Source organism: Tenrec ecaudatus, chromosome 5, assembly GCF_050624435.1.
Source record: "Tenrec ecaudatus isolate mTenEca1 chromosome 5, mTenEca1.hap1, whole genome shotgun sequence".
NCBI classification, from domain to species: domain Eukaryota; kingdom Metazoa; phylum Chordata; class Mammalia; order Afrosoricida; family Tenrecidae; genus Tenrec; species Tenrec ecaudatus.
Window position 1 is genome coordinate 156,691,140 of NC_134534.1, and position 23,520 is coordinate 156,714,659.

General features: G+C 36.6%; 1 protein-coding gene across 4 annotated transcripts in view; it reads left to right on the plus strand.

Moving 5' to 3' along the window:
* LARP4B (La ribonucleoprotein 4B) overlaps window positions 1–23,230 on the plus strand; it is a 93,529-nt gene extending 70,299 nt beyond the window's left edge. The window contains exons 12-18 of one of the 4 annotated variants that reach the window (XM_075550139.1): window positions 4,191–4,297; window positions 5,053–5,304; window positions 12,828–12,888; window positions 15,875–16,039; window positions 16,910–17,034; window positions 17,126–17,234; window positions 19,362–23,230. In XM_075550139.1, the coding sequence (XP_075406254.1) occupies window positions 4,191–4,297; window positions 5,053–5,304; window positions 12,828–12,888; window positions 15,875–16,039; window positions 16,910–17,034; window positions 17,126–17,234; window positions 19,362–19,649 (1,107 nt within the window). In that variant the 3' untranslated portion in view covers window positions 19,650–23,230. The remainder of the gene's footprint in view (window positions 1–4,190; window positions 4,298–5,052; window positions 5,305–12,827; window positions 12,889–15,874; window positions 16,040–16,909; window positions 17,035–17,125; window positions 17,235–19,361) is intronic. The other 3 variants (XM_075550140.1, XM_075550141.1, XM_075550142.1) reach the window with 3 other exon arrangements.
* The last annotated feature ends 290 nt before the right edge of the window (window positions 23,231–23,520 follow it).

Genomic DNA, 23,520 nt, shown 5'->3' on the forward strand with positions numbered 1-23,520 from the left:
TCGTACAATTCTTATCACGATCCATACATACATCCATTGTGTCAAGCACATTTGTACATTTGTTGCCATCATCTTTCTCGAAACATTTGCTTTCTACTTGAGCCCTTGGTATCAGCTCCTTATTTTCCCCGCTCCCTCCTTGCTGCCCCCTCCCTCATGAACCCTTGATAATTTATAAATTATTATTATTTTGTCATATCTTGCACTGTCCGACGTCTCCCTTCACCCACTTTCCTGCTGTCCATCCCCAGGGAGGGGCTTATATGTAGATCCTTGTAATTGGTTCCCTCTTTATACCCCACCTTCCCTCCACCCTCGCGGTGTCGCCACTCTCACCACTGGTCTTGAAGGTGTCATCTGTCCTGGATTCCCTGTTTCCAGGTCCTATCTGTAGGAACCAGGTATTTTTATTGTTTGTCACCAGAGCCTTCAGTTTGTGTAGTGGTGGTATTATTTACTCTCCAAATTCAATTTGGAGATTAAATAATGGAATCATATTACATAAAAACCATTCACTCTAACACTGTGATCTTGAGCTTCTCCCCAGTTTATCTCACCTCTTGGCTAACATTTCCTTTCCTAAACTGTGTATTCCTTGGTAAAGCACAAAATATAATCAGAGCAGTAGTGTAAATTGAATATTTATGAGAATGGGATAGGTCTCAAATTTAACTAGTTGAGAAATAAGAGACTTTTATAAGAAGAAAGATTTTAATAGGGTCCCAATAGTTAAGAAAAATTGAAGACATGCTGTTTTATCCTCAAAATAGCCCCAGAGCTGTACAGATTGTTGACCAATGTTAAACGACCTATGATTAGAATTTGTAAATTTGAAATGGATCCAATCATTTTTCTCTAGTTATGTACGTTGATATAGGTGCTAGAAAGATTAAGTAAGACCTAATCTTGAGTTAGGTATGAGTTTATCAGAAGGGATCAGGGAGAAGGAAGTTGCATATGAATAAACGTGTACAAAAACATGAGTGTGATTTAGTATTTCTGAGCTAACTCAGAAGTGAGACTTTCATTGTGTCCTTTTAGAATCAAATTGTAAAAGTGCTTGCATGGTGTTCTGAGGTGTTTGGACCTTTGTCTTGGGGGTTGGGTAACTAAGGTTTCTAAGCTGGAAATTAAACCATAGTCTAGGAAACAGTTCTTGTGGCACTGCTGAGAACAGAGAAATGAGTGGGTGTTTGTAATACTTGAGAAGAAATTCTCAGATAGTCCCTAACCTTCTTACCCCCAAAGCGTAGGACCCACCATACAAGGGGATATTAAAAAAAAATTTTCCAAAGCCATGTATTTAAATTTTTTTTACAAGCCAACCTTATTACCTACAAAATACTCTCCATTACACTTAATACATTTGCCAAATTCCATTTGCAAAAATACATTGCAAATTCATTTTTGGAATCATTTTGAAAACTTGTCTCTTTGGATGACTGACAGCACTTCGTTGTTTTTTCCCCCACCTCTTCTGCATTGTCAAATCTCTGTCCTTGACAGAAACAAAAAGAAGTCGCAGGGAGCGAGGTCTGGTGAGTTAGGTGCGTGGGGCAAGAGAGACATGCTCATGATTTTTGCCCAAAATTGGCACACTGAGATGACTGCATGAGCAAGTGCCTTGTGGTGGCAAAACCAGTCCCCGTCTGTCTGTCACTGTTAGGTAATCTTTTCAGAGCCTCTAAATTGAAAGCTTGATTAACAGTCTGGTCTAGTGAAACAAACTCCAATTGCGCTACAAGTAAACATTTTCATCCATCTGGGAAGTTGATGGAGATCCACAATGAGTTTTGTCATCAATCAGCATTTCTCCTTTTTGAAAGGAGAAAACCACTTGTACACGTGAGTTTTTCCCATAGCGCTGTTCCTGTAGGCTGTGTTCAACATCACAACAGTTTCTGCAGCATTTTTCCTGAGCAGGAAACAAAATTTCACAGCCACATGCTATTCTCTTAAATCGACCATCACAAAAAATGAGGTTCGAGCAAAACTACTTGTACGAAAAAATTCAGAGACAACCTTCCCAGGCAAGGCCACCAGGTGCACTAACTCAGAGCCAGTTTCTTGATGCTCCCAAGCAGGAAAAATAGCAACTATGAAAGCTCTGCTCCATCTAGTGCATTTCTGGTTTTGGGTTTTACCACTGTGCTTTAAAAGACTATGTGCATAAGTAACTAGAGTAGCTGTTTCTTTCTATTTTGTGTGAATCTTAAAAATGATACTATTAATTTGGAATATTTACATTCTGTAAAAGTAGACCCATAGTCCTTATATTCTCTTTTCCCAAAAAATATATAAGACCTTTTAAAAGAAACCTGTATTTCCTAAACTCTTGGTGCTGAATAATCTCCAAACTTGACTGTCATGTTTAGACCTTCCTGAACTAAGTTTCTCCTCTAGTCATATTTACCCTTTTATAGATGAAGATCCCTTGAGCCTCTGGATCAGTTTTCTGGCCTTGACTTCTTTTTCATGTTTAAATCATTATTTGGGACAATTACTTTGATCTTGATTTGCATCTTTGAAGACAAGTTCCCTTCACCTGCAACCCCCAACCCCCTTACTTACTCTGAACTAGTAGTTCCCGTAGTGGACAGCACCAAGCTCCGGGTGGTACTAGAAAAGAAGATAACTATACTTTACCCTGTACTGCGAGCTATACTACAAAAGTTTTTCAATTTCCAGAGTACACTGCCTAAATTTGTATGTGGAAAGCAGGGAGTAGGCCAAATGAGTTTGGGAACTTGTGCACTAATCCATATTGTATCATTTTGAGCAGAAGTAAAGATGGTCCCTGATAATTATGAAAAAGTTACTAATTAGGTTGTATTAGCAACCAGTTTTATTTTTAAACTCTTGAGCAAAATTACTCAAATACTAGGATCCTATATGTGAAATTGCATAGATTAATCAAGATTAGTCTTCCCACGGTTTGTAGTCTTCAAATCTAGGTCTGGATTTAACACGTCTTCTGGTGTGGTTAGTAGTACTTTTAAAATAGAGTCAGCCATATGTTACAGATTATAATGTTTCCCAAAGATGAATTAATGATTCTAACAAAGTTTTAAGTATATCTTTCACTCCAGCATTCTCCTTTGTAGCTTCAATTTTTTAAAAAAAATTTATCATTTTATTGTGATCCTAATAAATTGTCTCTACTTTTCATACTACAGTGCTTTCAGTTAGCTCTAGTTAGGACAGGTTGCTTACTTAGTTTATTGGGGTTTTTTCCTAATGAAGTGGGGACCTGAAAATGTAGGGTCAATATTGGAAGACACCAATAAGTGAAATGACTTTGAGCCCATTAAGGAAAGCCATTTATACAGAAAGTATTTGAAATTCGAACCCCAAATGCTGTAGTAATCGATCTGTATTTCAACACTGAGTTTTCACTAAGTTTATGTATATGTTAGATTTTTAAAATAGTCTATTGGTGTTTAAGATTTTGCACTTGATATTTTTAATTTTTAAGATATTGAAGATCCTAAAATCTTCTAAGGGTTCTGTTTCCCTTCTAATCTTCTTATGAATCTTATATTTGTATATTCATATACCATATATTGTCTTAAATTGTGGCATCGGAAATAATTATTAATTATCTTAAAACATAATGCATATAAATGTTCTATTTAGAATAAGATCTACCGGGAGGCACAGCTTCAAACATATATATAGCACCCTTGAAGGCTGTGACTATGAAATACTGATAGAACCAAGCAAGTAGCAATATGATTTGAAATTTGATTAATTTTAATAAAACCACTGGAAATAAAGAATTGTTTATTTCCAGTAATGCCAAATGCTATCATCATAAAGCTAAACATTGGTACTTTTCCAAGCAAACATAATACCTTTTTTAAGGATGGACTCGCTATGTGATTTTGAACAAGTTCCTTTCCTGCCGAGTATCTTTGTTGTTGCATCTTTAGGATTAAATTAGGTAATACAGAAAAAAGTTCTTAGTGCCATACTGGCAGTTGTGAGTTCTCAATAATTATTAGCTATTAATGATAATCTTACAAAAATATTTTCTCAAGCTTAAAATATTTTAAAGTGTAAAATGGGACATAACATCTCTGAAAATATCACGGAATGACCCAGGTTACCACAACATACAGTAGTAATAACTATAATGAAGTCTGGATTGTTTGTTTGTTTATTATGTGTTTTCTTTTTAACGAATCTAGGTAACTCCATTTCCAAATACTGGATTTATAAATGGATTTACGTCTCCAACCTTCAAACCTGCAACATCTCCTCTGACTTCACTCAGACAATATCCTCCTAGAAACAGGCAAGTTCCATAAATCTTTAAAATACTTCTGAATTACAAATTACTGTTTTGCCATTATTTTTATAACAAGTAGTTGCTATCATGTTGCATACATCTTTTTAAAACCTGTTAAACCCACATAACTCTAACCGTAAGTCACATTTACTAAATAAGATCACTATTTTCTGACTCTTTTTAGTGATATATATTTATTAATCATCAGAGATCAAATCAACCGCATTTTGATGCAAATAATGTAAAACAGTTTTGCTTTTTAAAAAAATCATGCCACAACCCTTCCACATTTGTTGCCTCTACATGCAGTGTGCATTATATGCATAGATTTATTACGTACAGAAAATGCTGTATGTGAATATAAAAGTACATTAAAATTATGCTATAGATACCTATAAAGGAGCCATGGTGGTGCAATAGGACCCATAGGGACAGTTCTACTCTGTCATATAGGGTTGCTATGAATGGAAATCATCTTGGAGGTACACAGCAACAGTTGCCTATTTAGAGATTCTTTTTAAATAAAGGTTTCTGAGGTGACTTGTACCTGTGCATGTCTGTGTTTTAGTTTGGGCCTGGACTTAAAAAATGCTACATAGAACATTAACACTTAATTGATCATATAAGAGTTAATTATTTTAAATAACATTTTCTTTAAAGTAGAAAGCAGATTTTAGCTTAGATGTTCCATTATAAGTCTGCTCAATATGTAATGCTTTGGTCATTTTATAACTGTGTATATACAAAAATTTCATTTATAGGAATCCTAACAAATCACATCTGCGCCATACAATTTCTAGTACAGAGAGAGGACCTGGATTATTAGAAAGTCCTTCAATATTTAACTTTACTGCTGACCGCTTAATTAATGGTGTCCGGAGCCCACAGACCAGGCAAACAGGTCAAAGTAGAACACGGATACAAAACCCTTCAAATTTTGCCAAGAGAGAGATTGGAACTGGGCGAGTGGAACAGAGTAGTCTTGAATCATCTCCTGGTTTAGGTAGAGGAAGGTGAGTTTTTCAAATATTTTGTTGAACAGGTACTATGTACCTATCATAAATTTTTTATATTAATATTAAGCTCCTATACATTAATAAGGTCCCTTGGTGGTACTGTGGGTTAAGCATTGGTCTGCTGACCAAAAGGTCAGCAGTTTTGGACCCACCTCTTAAGGGAGAAAGACAAGGCAGTCTGCTTCTATACAGACTTCTGGCCTTGGAAACCCTCAGGGGGAGCCCTACTCTGTCACATAGAGTTGCTGTTAGTTGGAATCCTCTTCACAACTGGATTCGGGTTTTTTGGATATGTTTTATAATAATTATTTTGAAATATGTTACAAAAAATCAAATTGAAGACTATAAACATCAAAGATTTTATATAATTATGTGAGTAATTCTAAGAGCAGGAATTTAAATGATTTAATCATTTTTTGACATAAAATTGTTGCAGTGAGAACTATAATTGGAATTCAGCTATTTTAGGTATCAGTGATTACTTGCAGAGGATTTGGAACTTGACAACCATCAGTCTCTGTATTTTCTGTAAATGTATAATTTTCCCTATCCTTCCTCTTTACCACTGCCAACCTCTTACCCCACTGCTCCCTAGCTCTACTTCATCTTATTGACTAGTATGACAGAGTTGGCAGGTGCATGAGTTTTATAGCCAGACAGACCAGAGTTTAGATTTTAGCTCTACAGATTTATTTGTAAGAAGAAACTGTTATGGAAGATTTTACATGTTCCCATTCTAAGTCAAAGATTCTAATATTTGTGCTTGCTATCATTACTTGAAGATCATTTCTTTGCACCATAAAAATAAACTGGATTTGTGTATGTCACACTTTTCTGCTGGTACCAATTGCTCTTACTCTTGCTGTCTTGTCTTTTGTTACTTATACCTCCATCAGGGACAGAAGATTAGAAAAGAGGCTGATCAATGGGTGTACTTTTGGTTGATGGTGTCCTATTCAGTATTGATAGATTAAAACTAGGCTTTGTTCCTTTCATGGCTAGGCCAGTATGGACTTCATTCACTCAATGGTTTGTTTAATGGCTGACAACAGGCAATCCCCATCTGACAAGGAACTAGCAAGATACCTGGCCAGACTTTCTCTGACCTGCCTTGAAAGGTTTCATAAGTAGTATTTCTGAGTTTCCTATACATATATACACACAGCACGACAACACAGTGTGTCCTCCTCTTGCTACACTATGAACTTTCAGTGCAGTTTGGGACTACTAAATATAAACAGGGAGCTAGGAATAGTTAATTAAATCTATGGTTATTAAGTCAGCACTTATTACATCTCTGTAGGATCATAAGAAAGAATGGCAGCATGATTTACTAGAACTGACACTGAATGTGTTGTGAAAACAAGAGACACACCAGTTACTTTAACAAAATGTTATATAAAGTTGGCAAAAGGGAACAGTGAGCTAATACAAGGATAGTGACCCCAAGAACTCTCAGTCTGAGGATCAAAAGAAGAGTTGGGACTATTAAACCCCAGAAGTTTGAAGGAAAAGAGGTCCTCTCAGTTTCCAAGGAAGGGACACCAACCAAGCTGGTGCTGTTACCTCTGGGATTGGAGGGTATATAGTGTAAGTCAGGTGGTGCTCGTGTGTCTGAGAGGACACAATGAGACTGGTTTTGACAATATTAAGAAAACTATAAACTGGAATCTGCTATTGTTCCTAGAAGAATGGACCATTTCCAGAGAAACATTGACAGAAACAGCATTAGACTAGGAAAGATCAAGTTCCTCTCCCCACCTCCAGCCATATAACCAATTCTTGACAAATGAAAAGTGCTATTTTCAGAATCCAGCCACAATAGCATAAAAAAGTATGAAAAGCATATCTGAAACTGTAAGATAATATCTTAATAGCCAATATTTTCTTCCTCTTTGGTTATAAAGTCTCCAAATATTTTAATTTGAATCAGCAATAATAAGTTTATTCTTTTGTGTAATATTTATATAAGTGAAGCTATAGTCTACCTTCTCCAACAAAGGAGTTAGGCTCTTTTTTGTTTTTATTTATTTTATTGGGGGCTCAAACAACTCATATCACCATGTATCCATCCATCCATCCATCCATCCATCCATCCATCCATCCATCCATCCATCCATCCATTGTGTCAAGCACATTTGTACATTTGTGGCCATCATCATTCTCAAAACATTTTCTTTTCTACTTGAGCCCTTAGTATCAGCTCCTCGTTTTTCCCCTCCCTCCCACACAAACCCTTGATAATTGATTTTTTTTTCATGTCTTACACTGTCAGATGTCTCCCTTCACCCACTTTTCTGTTGTCCTTCCTCCAGGACGGGGGTTATATGTAGATCATTGTGGTTGGTTCCCCATTTCTTCCCCAGCTTCCCCTTACTCTCCTGATATTGCTACTCATTATTGGTCCTGAGGGGTTTATCTGTCCTGGATTCCCTGTGTTTCCAGCTCTTATCTGTACCGGTGTACATCCTCTGGTCTAGCCGGATTTGTAAGGTAGAATTGGGATCATGATAGTGGTGGTACGGGGTGGGAAAGCATTAAAGAACTAGAGGAAAAGTTGTATATTTCATCAGTGCTATATTGAACTCTGACGGGCTTGTCTCCTCCCCGAGACCCTTCTGTAAGGGGATATCCAGTTGCCCACAAATGGGCTTTGGGTCTCCACTCCACACTCCCCCTCATTCACAATGATAGGATTTTTTGTTCTTTGATGCCTGATACTTGATCCCATCGACACCTCTTGATCACACAGGCTGGTGTGCTTTTTCCATGTGGGCTTTGTTGCTTCTCAACTAGGTGGCCACTTGTTTATCTTCGAGCCTTTAAGATCCCAGACGCTGTATCTTTGGTTAGCCGGGCACCATTAGCTTTCTTCACCACATTTGCTTATGCACCCGCTTTGTCTTCAGCAATTGTGTCAGGAAAGTGAGCATGATGGAATGCCAGTTTAATAGAACAAAGTGTTCGTGCATTGAGGGAGTACTTGAGTAGAGGCCCAATGTCCATCTGCTACCTTAGTACGAAACCTGTAAATATATGCACATAGATCTATTTCCCCATCATCATATATAAATATATTTACAAATGTACATGCCTGTATGTAGACCTCTATAAATGCCCTTTGAAGGAGTTAGGCACTTTTCTAAACAATCTGTTACTTAAAGAATGCACTATCTTTAGGACTAACTGCAAGACTGGCATGATCAGCCACATCCTTAATAAAACATAAGAATAGTGAAAAGAATAATTTGGTTAGTGTGTACTAATATATATATAGCATTCCAGTAAAAATAAGCATAGCTTCTATAGTCCTTACGTCTGTTGTTGGTCCTGAACCTCCATTCCTAAAAGACTTAGATCCCTAGTCATCATACCCTGCCCATCTATATGGGTTGGAGTTTTGTTTCCCATTAATTTTTTTTAATTAAACATTGAATACTAAGAGACAGCCCATAGAATCCCTTACATACCAACAACTCCTTGTTAGTCACTCCAGCCAGTAGCCTTGCCTGTTGGTTCAGTGGAATGAGTAACCAATCCCAATGACTAAAGGTTGCTTCTCGCTCTCTATTTCAGTAAAACTATGGTTATAGCACCTGTTGGCACTTTGGGGGTGGGGGGGTGTCCAAATTACTAGAATTCAAAATTGTGGGGAGCAGAAGTTTAAATTCTGCAAGTAGATTATTAGGTATAATAATGAAGAGTCATTTCTGATTCCTGGAACCAAATATTCTGACTGTGTCGTCAGATGGTAGTAATTGATTAAAAGCATATTCTTAAGGGAGTCGAATGCCACATCTCTCTCCTGTGAGGTGGCTGATGACTTTGAACTGGCCTTTTGGTTATCAACAGGTCTTCATTTTACCAGTGTGTGATGGAATACATGATAAACCAGTGGATACTGTGGGCTTAACTTTTTGCAATACTTATTTGGCTGATCAAGAAATATTGGGCTTATGGGTACTGTTTACCCGGAGTGTCTGGAGAAAGAAGCTGAACATAGATATCTTTTCACTGGACTGTAGTTGGTGCGTTGTGGTAAGGAGACTCTTGCAACACAAATACCTTCCTACTCTGTCCACTCCTAGAGGCTATCTCATACTTCTTCCTCCATCACCTTGCCATCAATCTCTACACCTGCCCTTTGGAAGCTCACATCTAATCAGACTTCGAGCGCCCCTGTTGGTGAATTGATGTAAACTTAATTATTTTTCATCATACCCAGTACACTGTTGTTTGAGTTGTAATAATATAGCAGTCTGGCATATTGTATTAGCACATGTCCATTTGTAATCCGGCGCCAGGTTTTTTCTCCTTAGATGGTGATAAGGAATCCTGAATGAGGCCATTGGTATAGATTGAGTGAAAGCAGGCAGTACAGTAGCACTAGTGGTTCAGGGATCTGAGCTATCTGTTCTTGCAGGTTACTTGTGTCTTACAGACTTGTTAAGCTCAATTTCATATGTATTGTTTCTGTGTGGTGCTGAATTGCAAGGATCTTTACTCAGTTTTGTTGACTTAATGCCCAGCTCATGATAGGTAGTTCAAGTCTCATGATCATAAGATGTTCCACAATTCAGGCACTTACTCTCTTTATTCAGTAAAAACTCAAGAGTTATTTCTGAAAAGAAAAATGACTTTGCTCAAGAATACTAAAGATTTGGATTGATCAGAGGCTCCATATGCCATTCTCATCTGGCACAGAAGTTCAGGGACCTTGTAGTACTTTTATTTGGTATACAGAGCTGAGTTGTCATTCTAATTAGTTCTGCCATCCTTGACCAGTTTAATCTTTTATTTTCCACAAAATAAGTGATTAGAAAAGATTATGGATAAATTCCTTTCCAATTTTTATAAAACAAGGCTTCAGGCAAGTCTATGCATTCAATTAAAATGACGAAGGGATTAATAACCAGAACTTGATAGGTGAGTTCTTAGACCAAATAAACCATGTAAATTGTCTCACCCATCTTTGTCTCCCTGGTGCCTGATATGAAATACTTGATGGGTGTGTGTGTGTGTGTGTGTGTGTGTGTGTGTGTGTGTGTGTGTTTTATACCTAGTGCATGGCATGACATCATGCTTGTGGATGTTTTTCTGTGGTTGGAACTACACCGTGTCTTATGAGGCTGTCAAGTATGTATAGAAAGTTCTTGATATTTGGAAATCCACCTATGATTTTAGTGGTAAAGCATAAGCCATTTCAATAGTTGCGTAAAAATTTGTTTAATAAGAGAAAATAGAGTAAATTCTTGTGGGTGTAAAATTTTTATCATAAGCAACTATTCCTTTGATACATTTTTTATCATTTTTTAAAATATCAAATTTTATAAAACATTCCAATTGAATGGACATTTGAAATTCTTCTTTTTTGTTTTGCTTTTATCTTGAATTTCTTGAACCAAATGTGGAACATTCCCAGCAGTTGTCGTTGGGTGGCTGTAAATGTGTTTACACATTCGCGAGGCCCCTGTGACAATTAGAAATTCTCATGTGGCTGACCGCCATCTTTCCGGGAGCACATGGCCAGGGTTTTCTGTCACAAGGCCATTAGGTGGATCACACCACCAGCTTTTCTCAGAGCAGCTCAATGCTGAAACCAGTGCGCCACCAGGGCTCCTTGCCCAGGCTTTTTCTCTGTAAAGATTTTGCCTGATTCATGAACCTTTTCTAGGACTCCAAGTTTATTTCAGACTCTTTCACCATGTCTCATATAGCTCTCACACTCATTTTTGTATTTTCTTCTATGTTTCAGTTTGTCTAGGCTTGCTAGTTAAAATAAAAGATACAAATAAGTTTGTCTGAAATTTTCATAAAATAATTTTATTAGGGGCTCATACAATTCGTCACAATCCATACATACATCAATTGTGTAAATCACATCTGTACATTCATTGCCCTCATCATTCGCAGAACATTTGTTCTCCACCTAAGCCCCTGGCATCAGCTCCTCATTTTCCCCTCCCTCCACACTCCCTCATGATCCCTTGATAATTTATAAATTATTTTTTTCATATCGTACTGTCTGATGTCTCCCTTCACCCACTTTTCTGTTGCCCATCCCCCAGAGAGGAGATCATAGGTAGATCCTTGTAATCAGTTCTCCCTTTCCAACCCACCCTCCCTCCACCGTCCTAGTATTGCCACTCTCACCACTGGTCCTGAAGGGATCACCCGCCCTGGATTCCCTGTGTTTCCAGTTCCTATCTGTACCAGTGTACATCTTCTGGTCTAGCCAGATCTGTAAGGTAGAATTGGGAGCATGATAGTGGGGTGGAGGGAAGCATTTAGGAACTACAGGAAAGTTGTATGTTTCATCGTTGCTACACTGCACCCTGACTGGCTCGTCTCCTCCCCGAGACTCTTCTGTAAGTGGATATCCAGTGGCCTGTAAATGGGCTTTGGGTCTCCACTCCGTACTCCCCCTTCCCCCTTCATTCACTATGATAAGATTTTTTGTTCTGATAATGCCTAATACCTGATCCCATTGACACCTCATGATCACACAGGCTGGTGTGCTTCTTCCATGTGGGTTTTGTTGCTTCTCAGCTAGGTGGCAGCTTATTTACCTTCAAGCCTTTAAGACCCGGGCACCATCAGCTTTCTTCACCACATTTGCTTATGCACCCATTTGTCTACAGCGATCGTATCAGGGAGGTGAGCACACAGTGTTCTTTGATGCCTGATAACTGATCCCTTCGGCACCTCGTGATCACACAGGCTGGTTAGCTCGTGAATAATTTTTAATTCTAAAATATTGCCTCCTTTGCCATCACTTGTTTTTCTGTAGTGTCAAGTTTGTGTGTAACATTGGCAGTTCAGCAGTATTCATGTATAGAGTTCAGTGGCAATAATAATGTTTATCCTAGTGTTTGACCAGCAACCTTTTTAAAGGATGCTATTACTGGGAATAGAATTTTCGGATGGTGATTATTTTGTTTCATGATCATTTCATGGTATTCTTGCTTTCATTGCTTCTGTAGAACCATCTTCTAAATTCAGTTAAGAAGAGGCATGCTTGAAGTTAAAAAATTACTTGTTTTTCTGAAATTCCATTTCAATGGGACATCCTCTATTTTTCTTTGTTACATCTGGCAATCCTTGCTATATTCAATATGCTATTAAACCCAAAATAGTAGTGAACTATAATTTATTGTACTTTTTAGTTGTAGAATTTCCATTTGACCCTTAAAGATTCTAGATTTTTGTGTATTTCTCTAGTTTGCCCTCACATTGTCAGATCTTTTATTTTAAAATCCTAAATATCCATCAAGTCATATCTTTTGTTTAAATGCTTTCCATTCTTTTTTAAAAACCTACATAAACATCAGTCTCAGTCCTCAATAGTAAAATGTCTGTTTTTATTTTACTCAAAGCTTTTAAGGTTGGGACTATAGAAAATCAAAAGTCATTTTGAAAGATTACAAAATAATAAAGACTGATTTGATAGTTTTCTTTGAATGTGTGCAAAAAATTTTAAGCGAGAAAAATTAACAGTTGTTTACTTTCCACCCCTCTAGGAAAAATTCCTTTGGCTATCGGAAGAAAAGAGAAGACAAGTTTACAGTGAGTTCACAAAGCGTATGTCATTTTTACAAGTATAAACCCAATTTACACTGATCAAACATGAAAATTGATTGATTATGTCAAGCATTTTAAAGTGATATCAAGGAATGAATGACTCTGATAGTTGAAAGTGAAGATGATCTAAGGTTTTACAAGCTTAACATTTGTTAACCAGTTTCCTGGTTGTTATTGAAATGTATGTACCGTATAAGGACAGCCAAGAACATAGTACTGCACACATTACAGTTAATGTGCAGGTACCCAGATTAGTTATTTCTGTCTAGGCTACAATACAGTACAATTTAAAATAGCATAATCTATAACTTTAGCGAGCAAAATAAACTTCCCTCACATTGGTTTTACAGAAATATTTTGCATTTGAAAAATTTGTATTGTATACTTACTGTGTACAAAGCAAATGAGCTCTGATGGCTGTCAGTTAGGCATTGCCCTGTTAACTGTAAAATCAGTCATTCAAATCACCAGCAGCTCATCAGGAAGAAGATGGAGCTGTCTGCTCCAGTGAAGACTGACAGACCCCCAAGCCTACATCGGGTCCCATGCGAGGGCAGCCAGGGGTGTTTGGGGTTGTATTTTTTTAATGTAAAAAGCAGGACTGCCTCCTGCTGTAACCTTCAGTCAGGGCAACCCCACTCCACCCCCAAATAGGTCCTCCGTTTGTGTGATTAGTAACTACATGGGAAATGATCACTTTTTCTTTGGTTGAAATGTCTCATGGGATAACATTTATGCTGGGTTAAATTTACTGGAGGTTGATATGAACTCTCGACATGCAATGATGAGAAAATATTCTGGGCATAGTAAACAATGTGCATGAAGATATAATAAAGCTTATTTTGTGGGTTTGCAGATTGTAGTACCGATATTTGAAGAACTAGGGTTAAAACTGAGAATTTTTGGCCCAGTCCTCTGAGGCCTTATGTAGGGAGATTACATTGTAATGTGATGTAGGGAAAATCTTCATGATGATAGATTTTCCTTGTTAAGAATTTAATACATGTTAGTAGTAAATAAACACCTCAAATTTTACTTCTAATTCTAATTTCATCTCAGTTTTTATATAACCCATAGGTAAGACCTATGGGTTGGAATTATGGAGTCTTCTAACCCTTTGGGCTATTATGAAATGGCCAGACAGTGTTAGGTACCTTACACGAATTATTTCTGTGGGTCACTAAATGGCCTTCAAAAGCATTTCCCCCCTTTGTTGCTTGTGTTTTATTATTCCGATTCGTGTATTCGTATTGGAAGTGAACGAAGAGTGTGATTCGCGTTATAGTAGACTTGGTATACTTGTTGCACTTTCACTTGTGAGACTTAGATATTTTTAACCCTTTATAGAGTGGTAACAAAAGTACATATGAGTAATTAGGCATAAGTACATAAGCACACCCTGGAGCCAGGGTCAACACTCACACTTCACCTAAAGTCACTCCAATCCTCGAAGTTTGAACACTGCTTTTAGAATCAAATGTCGTCTGTCATTTGTGTAATTTTGTGCTCATACAGCCAAGTTTTTGCCTGCCTCTGTCCCTTAAGATGCAGGATTTAGTAATTTTATTCACCTCAAAAACATACATAAACAATATTTTGAAATCATCATGTCTCTGCACAATTCAGAATATTGCTAGATTTATTTGAATATGATGTTCATTATATTAAATTATCAAGAACCTCCAGTAGTCAGGTGGTTAATAAGCACAAGCTTAGTACTAAAGGCACTTAACAGAACAAAATTAAGTCACAATTAATAAAGTAGAAAAATGAGACGTGGATACCCAGAAAATACAGTGGGAAATTTTTTTTTAACTTAGGTTTAGCCTCCTTCCATTTGCGCTTTTCCCTGTTTTATCTGTGTTCTTTAATAGAGGACAGAATCTTATAGTTGGTATTACTTTCTGAGAACTGTTGGCCTTTTCAAATTAAGATGAGCCCCATGCGATGACCTCTCTTTAGTCAAAGCAGCTGACCGTCCCAACATGAAAAATATTCGAATTAGGGATGGAAGGGATAAAGAGGAAGAAGCAAATACCAAGGGCTCAAGCAGAAGGAAAATATTTTGAAAACGATGATGGCAACATAATGTGCAAATTAGTTTGGTACAATTGATATATGGATTGTTATAACAGGTGTAAGAGTCCCCAATAAAACGGTTTATTAATTTGAAAAAAAAACACCCTGAATTATATAAACTCAGTTTGCTTTTTTGTTTCTGGTATTTTCCAACCAAGAACCTGGATTTTTTAATAAAGTGTCATTAAGCTTGTGGAATGCTACTTTTCAATAAGCATATACCTAACTGTCTTTGTATAGGCATTTGGAGGTTAAACTTGGGTATCTTTATGCTGAGTTTGATTTCTTTAAATCAAAATAGGAATCTCATACCTTTTTGTACATATTTAAAACTATAAAGTTTTATAGTAAGTTAAGATAACTGAGCTGAAATCTTTCATTTTTGTTAGTTTTTTAATGCAAATCTTAGTAAATTATTGCCTGGGTATTAGGGAGTGGACAGAGCAGTAATTTTGCTTATTTTTCTTTAAATATTTCCTTTGTAACTTAGATGATAAATATTGACTTGTTATAGACACTGTGCTGTGATGTCATATGTAACTGTCAACTAGAGATGATATGGCTAGGCTGTAGACTCGGGATGTTCTGAATTTTGTTTAATGGGGTAAAGAGAATCTGTGACTCATATATTTGTGTTTTAATTTGTAACATATCTTGGCTATCAGTAGTTTTGAGATATATTTTTTACTAATCTGTTCTAGATAGTTTGCCTAATAAATTACTTTTGATATGACAATTAAGTATTTGTATATTTATCTGTCCATGGTTTGTTTAAAGACTTTGTTTTCAGGAAGATGTAAAAATCAGAACATTTTAGAAGTTTGTTTTTTTAATTTTGATGCATTGCTTATGCTATAAGGATTTTTTACATTTGTCCTAATGTTGTGGGATATTGTTTTTATTACAGAGGAGTCAAACGCAGTCTCCAACGCCACCCAAACCTCCATCTCCTAGCTTTGAGTTAGGGCTCTCCAACTTCCCTCCTTTGCCTGGAGCTGTAGGCAACTTAAAGACAGAGGACTTGTTTGAAAACAGGCTATCTAGCTTGATAATAGGATCATCAAAAGACAGGGTAAGCTGCATGTGACAAGAAAAATTACATTTAAAAAACATTCACCAACTGGGCACTTTTCCAAGCTCTTTGCATACATTATATTCTTAATATGCAGGGGAAACATGGTGTAGGTATAATATTACCCTGGGATTACCGATGAGACTTATATGTTAAGTAATTTTACAGTGACAAAGATTTTGAGTAGTAAGGTCAGTTGAGCTCAGATGCTCTGTAGTCATGGTTTAATAGAGTTTTAGTTATGTTGATGTTTATGAATTTTAAAGGATAAAAAATATCTTGCTGTGATCTGTTGTGTAGATTCTTCTTCTCATGGAAAGTATCTCTTTAGCTGAGAAAGGAGACTTGCAAATCATTACAATGGAAGCTAATAGAGAGGGGAGGGCCTGAGGCATGAGAATCATTAAATATTTGCGAGGAAAATGGACTGAGAAATCTGTAGGTAAAAGGCCAAACTTGGAATCTGGCCATTTTTTCCTAGAGAAGATCTTGCCAAGTTTTGTGGGGGTTTTGTTGGGGTTTTTTTTGGGGGGGGTGCCTTTATTATGTTGGCAACTTACTAAAGTGAAGTATCTTCCCAAGTTATGTATTTGTTTTATTTTTCTGCCTTTATTATGCTCGCAGGTAACAACTTTGCCTGTTCTAAGGTTGAGGTGGGTGCATGTCTGACTGACAGCTCCATTCAGCACTAAGCAAGAGCAACTAACCTTTGTTTCACCAAGAATAAGACCCACAAAACAGCAGTCTTAGCAGATGGATTAGGGATCTCTAAAACTTGTATTAATGAGAACATGTATTTTTGACCACTGTATTAAGATCTTATGAAAAAGATCTTCACAGTGTCATAAACATTACTGTTTTTATTTTCAGAACCTCAATGTGGATGCAAGTACAAACACTGTTCCTGCAGTAATCCCCAGAGAGCCCTCAGTGCCCGTTTCTTGTGCTGTATCAGCAACATATGAACAATCTCCTTCCCCAGCCCATGTACCTGAGTAAGTCATAGTCTACAATACTTTGTATCTACTAATTTTCAACTATTTGTCGTGGTTCCTGAAATTCAAATCATGGGTGCTGTTTTTACAGCGATTCCAAGATTATAGAGAAGCAGAGAGAAACACAAAGTATGGAAAGACTTTCTTCTACCCTTGCTACTACTGCATGTAAATCAATACAAGTTAATGGAACTGCCACAGTACGTAACTAGTGCTTATTTTCTTTTAAATCACAAAATCTCAGGTATAAAAAGATACCTAACTCTCCTTTCTGTACCAGCTTATTTTTAATAAAATCTAATTTGATGGGTTTTCTTTTGTGTGTGTGCCTTGTGTTGTGTTTTCTGTAAAAAATACCAAGAATATCTGTTAATAATTTTTAACTATTCTCATTGTCTCTCAGTATCACGGCCATAGATACCTTTTGTTTCCAGTATCCTTTGGTAGAGGTTATTTTTTTTTAGTAGTTCCAAAGATTCCAGTTCCGACTCTTGTATGGACTTAAGCCGTCAGTTAAATGTTTACCATAAGTATTATGTTTGTAACAAAAACAAAAATAAAGGCGAACATTTACTAGGCACTTTGCCAAGCTCTTTGCATACATTATATTTTTAATGTACAGTGATAACCTATGGTGTAGGTGATATTACAAAATAAGATGGAATAGTACTATGACCATTTCTCCTTATTCCCACAGTTATTTTAAGAATAAAAGTAAATAAATAAAAATTAAACAAAAGTTGTATAAAAGTACACTGGTCATTCTATAGTACATTTAAATTTTTTTAGTGTCTTAATGTTATTGTGGTAAAATACTTATAACACAAACCTTGCCACGCTATTTGTAAATGTACAATTCAGTGACCTTAATTACATTCACTGTGTTGTGCGACCAGCCTATAATCCACCTCCAAAACCTTTTCATCACCCCAAATAGATACTTAGTCTCCATTAAGCAATAGCTCCCCATTCCCTTTCCCCCAATCCCTGTAACCCTTTTGTTTCTATGTATTTGAATATTCTAGTAGTTCATCTAAGTGCTATCATAAAATATTTGTCCTTTTGTGTCTGATTTAATGTTTTCCACAGTTCGTTCATATTGTAGCATGTATCATTTCTCTATATGACTGAGCAGTAATCTCTTAAATGTGTAGTAATTACTGATAAGGAAGAACTTACTCTGCTAAACATTTTGCTATTTGTGTTCTGTCTTCCACCTTTTTCATCCCACATTTCCTTTCCTACTGTCTTCTTTTGTGTTTGAATTTTTGTAATGAGCCATTTTGAGTCTCCTTTCCTTTGTGTAAATGTTTAAGATTGTGCCCTTGTATTGCCATGGAAACTACACTGGCAATCCTAAATTCATAACAACCTAGTGTGAATTGACGCGGTTTTACTAGCATACAAACATTTATGCATAGCTACCCTGCCCTAGGTTGTTGGCACGGACTGCCTCTCTCTGTAGTGTGTGCTGTAGTGTTTCTAAAGTGTTTTCAATCTTCACTTTTTACTATTTTCTTTTTTAAAATGCTGCTTGTATTTTACCCTCCACTTCTTCTTGAATCTTTAAGTTCTAAATTCTAATTCTCTCCCTCCCCTCACTCCCCTCCCCCCACTCTTTCTGGCATTTTATTTTTTTTTGGTAAATGAAAACTTTATTTTAAAAAAACCAAATCTTTTGTTATTGCCCTCATTTTAGTATTTGAGTGAGATTTTTATTTGGGATATAAACCTTTGGTACCCATAGAGTTGAATATTTATAAAGACAACTTAAGTTTTAAAATGGTTTTTATAGCTGAAATATGTTTCTTAAATTTCCCTTTTCCTCTATTACATAGCATTCGGGTTTCACTCACCTGAAGCCCCTCTTAAACTGTTTTGTATTAAGTACTGACAGGAGACCATGTCATTGCTATTGGACTGACTGGTAAGTTTGAAGGACAGGTGGGACAAGGAAAGGGTTTGCTGTTGTGTCATTTCTAGGAAATGGCACCTTTCTAAGAGTATCACGTTTGTTTCCTTAGGCTTCAGTAGAAGAGCTCAAGAGTGTTTAAAGACCTAAATGCTGCCAAGAGTTCACTTACCATTTTTCATCTCTCTACATTATTTAATCTTATTCACTTTTAAAATGTATTTCTAGAATATCTTGTAGAGAAAGTTGTGCTGCTGGAGAAGAATCTTTGTGACTACAACATTTTAGTAAAATTTATCTTTTATTTTAATTATTATTATTTTCTAATTGGGGCCTTAAGTGAACTTCATTGTCCCATGTCTTCACTGGAGACATTGTTTATGCATGTAATTTCAACATCTTGTTTGTTTCCCAGGAATTGCGAAAACCTAGCTACGCAGAGATTTGTCAGAGAACAAGTAAAGAGCCTCCTTCTTCCCCATTGCAACCCCAAAAAGAACAAAAGCCAAACACTGTCGGTTGTGGGAAAGAAGAAAAGAAACTCACTGAACCAATGGAGAGATACAGAGAACCCCCTCCCCTGAAGTCAAATCCAGGACAACCCAAAGATCAGAGAAGGCAGTTGGGGCGCAGATCCCCGCCTCCAGCCATTGGGAAGCGTTTAAATAGAGAACAGAACACACCTCCCAAGTCTCCTCAGTGAAGTGTATGCCTGGGAGGGGTTGCAAAAGCCGTTTCTGTGGAACCACAAATGAAGCACTGTTCCCACTCAATACAGAGAGTGAGTTGCTGGTTAGGAGCTTGCAGTGTATATGAGGCATGTGAAATGCCTACGAGTTATTTTTCTTCTGTGAGTTGGAATTCCCCGTCTTGGAAGAAGAAAATCTATTTTTCAGGATTAATTAATATAAACCTTATTTTAGGTTGGTGCTTAACTGGAGGTGATGCATAAGTCTGACTTTTTTTTTTCAGGATAGAAAATGCATTTATCCCTACAAATTGATGTTTTTTATTAAGCCTCCATATGGCTATGAATGCAAGCTATATATAGTGAGTTTTTCTAAATTAAGTGGAACTATGCTTTTTTTTAAGTAACTGGTTTGCAAGTGCATATCACTAAAATGTCAAATTGATGAGAGCGGATGACAGCTAGTCTTGTGAGGGCAAAATTAGTTTTTGCAAACATGATCTTCATAAAGGAGTAGTATTGGGTTGTTGGCACATAATCTGGTAGCAGGTAATTCTAGGATGCACTTTATGTTTTCAATACAACTTTTCTCTTGGATCCGGGCAAAATGAACCTGCAGAGAGCACCGTAGACAGAGCAATCTGCAACATCTGCGTTTTCATGTACTGCAAGCAAGTAACCAGCTTCTCACTCCAGTTGTTTCAAGTGGCTATTATGTAAAATAAATTCAAAGCACATTGTTAATAGAATTGAAATGGAAATAGAAACTTTCTTGCCCATTGACATGTTACCACAAAATTGTACCATAGTGTTGTTCTAATAACTTGTGAGTTGGCGCACGCACGTTTGTGCTGGCAAGGAAGGTGATAAAGTTCCCACGTACTTTGTGGTTTTCCCTCTGCCTAGTGCTCATGCTCTGTATGGATTTCTGCCCTCGTTCCCCAACTACTCTTTGAAAGAGTCCATATTGTAGTCAACTCTGTGTTGGCGGTTTCTGTACCTCTGCATTGGCCCATGGATTTAAAAGGTATTTACTGTGAGAGAAGGATGCTTGTGTTCCCCAGCCCACCTGCCCCTTTTGGTGGTAGAGGATGAAAATCCCTGTGCTTGTTACCTCCCAGATGAGGTCTCATTGGTTCGTTTCTAGAAGTGCTACACTTCTGGAGAACAAGGATGCACTAAATTTAGCAAGTTTCTAATAAAGTTAAATATAAATTATTTTGTTTTAAAATGCCTAAAATTTTCTTTACGTATTCTAAGCAGCAGCAGACATTAAAATAAGAGTATTTCCTGCTAAATGTAACCATGCAGTTTATTCCATAAAATGTTATTTAACAAGCCTGAGTTGTTTTTTGTTTTTGTTTTTTTAAAGAAAATATTTCCATCCAATATTTAAAGACTTGAATTTTATTTAAACTTGAAAATGACTTTGCCTTAACTTTTGTATAAGACAGCTTAGAGTTCATGGAGACCGGCCCCCCCCCCTGGGTTGGCGTGAGTGGATTACAGAGTACTCAGTTACTGTGTAGATCTATTGTTGCTAGTCTCAATGAGTAAGCAGCCTGGAGTACAAGAGCTAGCAGTAGTTTTTGTAATATACCATAAAGATCTTAAACAGTTGATCTTTTTTCAAATTGTTGAAAAATCCTGTAAATGCAAATAGTCGATACTGTATTAAATATGTGCACTTGGAAGTGTGTGCTTTGCTTGTACAGTTGTAAATAATCAGAACATATTAAAAAGGTACCCTAAAGAGAAAAATCTGATAAAAAATTATTGATATATTATAAATGTTGCTGTTGAGCTGGATGTAGATAAACTAAATGTTGTGGTTTGAATATTTTAATTTGTTCGGGTTTTTCCCTTTTCTTTTTCTCTTATATTGGTGTGTTGAACTGATTCTGCCTCTTTGCTGCAAAAAGGAAATGGAAAGTCTTATTAAAAACTTTCAAAGGTTTTATCTCGTGAAAGGATTTTGAAGTATAATAGAAAGCAGAAACTGGCAGTATCTTTAAGTAATTAAAAAATAATCTCTTGATTAAAATCATATAACTAAGCATTATTTTACCCTGCCAGAGGAAAATATACCCTAATGCATTTGATCACAGAGCATTGGTCATTATTTAAATATCTTGTGCTAATAATTTCAAATGCTTGTAAAAGGAACATGGGAATTTGTGTCTTTGTAGTTGTCAGATTACTGACCAAAAAAATCAAATAATTGACCTCTTAATCCCAAACTAATGACTACTGTACAGTTGGAAAGGTGCGCGCTGAGACCTGGTCATGATTAATGTAATCTTTGCTAGAGGAGGAAACGTGATGCTGTCAGCCATTGTCATCACCAGAATGACAAATCCTGCTGAGTGCAAGGTTTCTCATGACGACAGATTGTTTTCCCTGAAGGCAGTGAACATTGCAGCTTGATTTGTATATGGATAAAGCCAGGTGTAGTTTTGTGCTTTGTTTGTTGGCTGAAAGTAAAGCTCAACAGCTACAAACGGGGGGAAAAAAGGTGGTCACGTGTAGTAGCAACAGTGTACAGCTAATCATTAGAGTGAACTGGTACATTATAAGATAAGATATTGAGACCAGCAGGGTGTTGTGCTGTTCGAATGTATTCTGCTGCCATTTGTACTAGGTCAACACACTGTAATTACTGCTCTACCTAGCAACAGTCCGTTGCATCAGGCGTTAAAACCTAGCTCTGACATGATTTTTTTTAAAGCATTCTTTTTAATTAAGCAAAAGTGATATGCCAAATCGCTATATAATGTCAAAAACAAAACGGAACAAAAAAAAATCCCTTCTGCTATTACTTTGAGATTTGCCCCCCACACATAGACACACACAATGGGAGATCTCACAAGAGAAAGCTTTAGTGGTGTATGCATTGTTGCTGTTTACATACAGCTAATAATATGTGGTTTGCATCTTTAAAAAGTTTAAATCTTTCCTTTCCTCCAGTAGTATCGCCAGTTACAGAATTAGAGATAACGGCAATCACCAATGACATTTTAACTTGTAAAATTGTGTGATGGTACTTCCTATTTGAAAATGTAAGAATAAGAATCTGACCCTGTTTCACCAGAGATGAATTTAAAGTAGAATAGTTGCTTTTTCAGAGTTAATGTCATGATGTTTCTGATCAGTCCCTCTTATAACTGCATCACTGTTTGTCACTAGCCGGTGGCAAAAAACTTTCAGCGTTGATGTATTATTTGTCAAAATTTATTCAGTTTACATTTTACAACTGGTTCAATGTATCACAAGGGCAACAGGTGACTAGCGGTGCACACCTATCTTTGTATCTCCATTCAGCTGTAGTCGCGGGTTTATGTGCTTTGTAACCTGTCACACAGAAAGCAGCAGACAATCGAAGATTTAAGGAAAGGTAACAGCTGCCAAGTTAAAAAACAGGGGTGAAATGTGGAAGCTTTCTTGAAGGTTTTAGTTTTTGTTGTATTTCATTTCATTAAGACTGGAATCAAGCTTACATGTAAACTATTGGTAATTTAAGTTTCCTTTGTGTCATTGTAAAACTGTCTAATTTGAAAATGTAGGTTTTGAAAAATAAAGATTTAGGCACTGTTCAATTTTTCTTTTGATTTATTTTAATTAAAAATTTCTCCAAGAATGAGTTTTTTAAAAGTATTTTCTGTTCCCATCATCGTATATGCATTAAAAGGAAAAATTCCGGTGCATCAAACCTGTTTGAATCCTAAAGGCTTAATACCCATATGTATAAGTTAAGTACAGTTTAATGGTTTCCCCAGCTGGCTTACTGTTTTAAGGTAGAGTAAGCATTAAAATCAAATGTTCATGAGAACATGTTTAATAAGTTTAAGATTTACCATAAAAACAAACACAACCCTGTCAGGACTTT